The sequence below is a fragment of the Geospiza fortis genome, unplaced genomic scaffold (assembly GCF_000277835.1).
Source record: "Geospiza fortis unplaced genomic scaffold, GeoFor_1.0 scaffold11, whole genome shotgun sequence".
In the NCBI taxonomy this organism is placed as follows: Eukaryota; Metazoa; Chordata; class Aves; order Passeriformes; family Thraupidae; genus Geospiza; species Geospiza fortis.
In genome coordinates, this window is record NW_005054304.1 from 13108392 (window position 1) to 13110644 (window position 2253).

General features: G+C 40.1%; 1 protein-coding gene across 1 annotated transcript in view; it reads right to left on the reverse strand.

The window, feature by feature from the left end:
- EGF (epidermal growth factor) overlaps nt 1–2253 on the reverse strand; it is a 59308-nt gene that overhangs the window by 33343 nt on the left and 23712 nt on the right. The window contains exon 9 of the mRNA XM_014311920.2: nt 561–683. Within this exon, the coding sequence (XP_014167395.1) occupies nt 561–683 (123 nt within the window). The remainder of the gene's footprint in view (nt 1–560; nt 684–2253) is intronic.

Below are 2253 nucleotides of genomic sequence, written 5' to 3' on the forward strand. Positions count from 1 at the left end.
GGGAAAGAGGATTTTTCACAGCATAAGGCTGTCAGTAATGGAGCTATCTTGACCCCTAAGACTGAAAAGATGCAGTTGAGAAGGTATAGTCCCCTGAATTTGGAAAATTGCTGGAGTGGGGAATGACAGATTGAGCGTAGCAGCTTCAAGTATTCTGACTGCAAAAATTCCATTTGTGGGTAAATTAGAGTGACTCTGAACATGGGGTGCATGACATCAATAAAATCATCACCTGAGCCTTAATTTTGTATGTTTATGTCCTCTCAAGTATAAATTTTAGATGTCTCCCACAACATAAACCTGAGACATGCCTTGATCTGCGCTGACAACAAAAGAACTTGGCCAGCAAATATTGGATGTTGTTGTGACTAAAAATCTCTTTAAAAATGAGGATGAATACTGTTCATGTCAGCACTCAAATCACCTTACATTCTATTATCTTGTACAGTCATTTACAGCTGTTCAAAATGAGTGTAAAATGCCTTCATTCAATTCTGGCTCTTGGTGCCAAGAATAAACAGACCCTGGCAGTGACTTCAGCTAAGAAAAATATTCCTTACCTGTGCATGTTTTGCCATCCACTTTGAGCACAGATCCTTCTGGGCAATAGCAAACAGGGCCTTTGGATGTTTGAAGGCAGCCGTGACTACATCCAGTGTCATTACTTGCACAGGTAATTAGCTCTACAGTAATTTAAGGAGAAAAAAAATCCTAAATGATGATAAAAATTTTTACTAAGCCCCCAGTAAGAGATTTTAACACCTTCTTAAATAGCAAAAGAAGAAGAAAAAGAAAAAAAAGAGTAGGGAAATTAAATATATAAATAAATATAATTGTGATCTTTAGAGTACAACACTTCTGCAATCTTTCTGTGGTTTGTTATGCTGTGTTTCTGTTTTTCTTTTCCAAATTTTTTCCATACCTCCTCCTAATTACAGCCCAGGAGAAAGCCAAAATTGCTGAGTCCTGAAGCCATTATCCTTATCAAGCTTTAATTTTTCCAAAATACCCTGAAGATTTGTTAGCAAAATAGAAGTCATTTTGAAAAATTTCTTTATTGTACTTCATCAAAAATATATCAGGTTCTAAAAACTACAAGGAATCTATACTGAAAGAATAAGTATAAAAGACCAAGAGAATGAGGAAGAACTACTTTTCTACTACTCCAAATATAAAAGAGCTAAGATCAATCAAAACAGGAGATGAACCTTCCAGAAACAAACTATGTTCCTTAGTGTCAATTTTAGAAGTTATAAGGGCAAAATCACCTGAGGACTTGGCAAGAGCTTTCCTTTACTTGCTGTTAGAAATATTGCAGTGCGGACATTTTTTTTAGTATTTCTTTAATACAGGTTCACAAGATGTGCTCCTTCCACCTTCTGCATTGCAGCACTCCATCTCTTTGTCCCAATTTTAGTGCCATATGACTGGAACCAATGCAAGATTTCCACAGCTCCTTCTATGAATCAGCAGCACGCTTCGGCCTAAATGGTGCATAGCTCTTGCAAATATTGCTTCTGCAGGACAACTGCATTGTGGACTGGACTGTGCCAACAACTCCAGCACAGAGAATGGGGTCCAGAAAATTCCTTCTGACCAGAGCTTGTGGCTTTAGATTAAGAGCTTCATAAAGGACTTGGAGGACAAAGCATCAAAATCTCTGGCCAGCATTTGGACTTCTCATCACGTGTGTGTCTCTCTCCCAGACTGCATAGCTGGTGAATATCTGCCTTGTGCTGCAGGCCACATTATCCATCCTGCATCCCCAGCCTGTGCTAGAAAAACATTATTTTCTATCTAATTTGAGCCACCCAAAATGCAGGCATACAGTTCAAGCTGGTCATCCAAAGCAGGACTGAGTTTCACAGCGTCTCAATGTTGTTTTGGATGCAAAATGATATCCCATCTCCCAGTAACCTCTGGCTGCAGCCCTCCCATAGTTCTTCTGCTGCAGTTGGCTGCCCTCTGCAGCTGTGGCACACACCCTGGACCCCCACGTTGGGTCACTGAATCCTGCTCCTGGCTCCCTCTTAATAAAGAGGAAGAAGTGGCTCTTACAGAATCACAGAATATCTTGAGTTGGAAGGGATCCACGGAGATCATTGAGTCCAACTCCTGGCCCTGCCCAGGACTCTTGGAATCTAAAATAGACTGACTGTTAGAGTCTATGGCTATAAATACTCTCCAGTAGTGATATTTAATATACCCTAGATCCTTATCCTGCCATGATCCACACAGAAAACATTGGTGTGC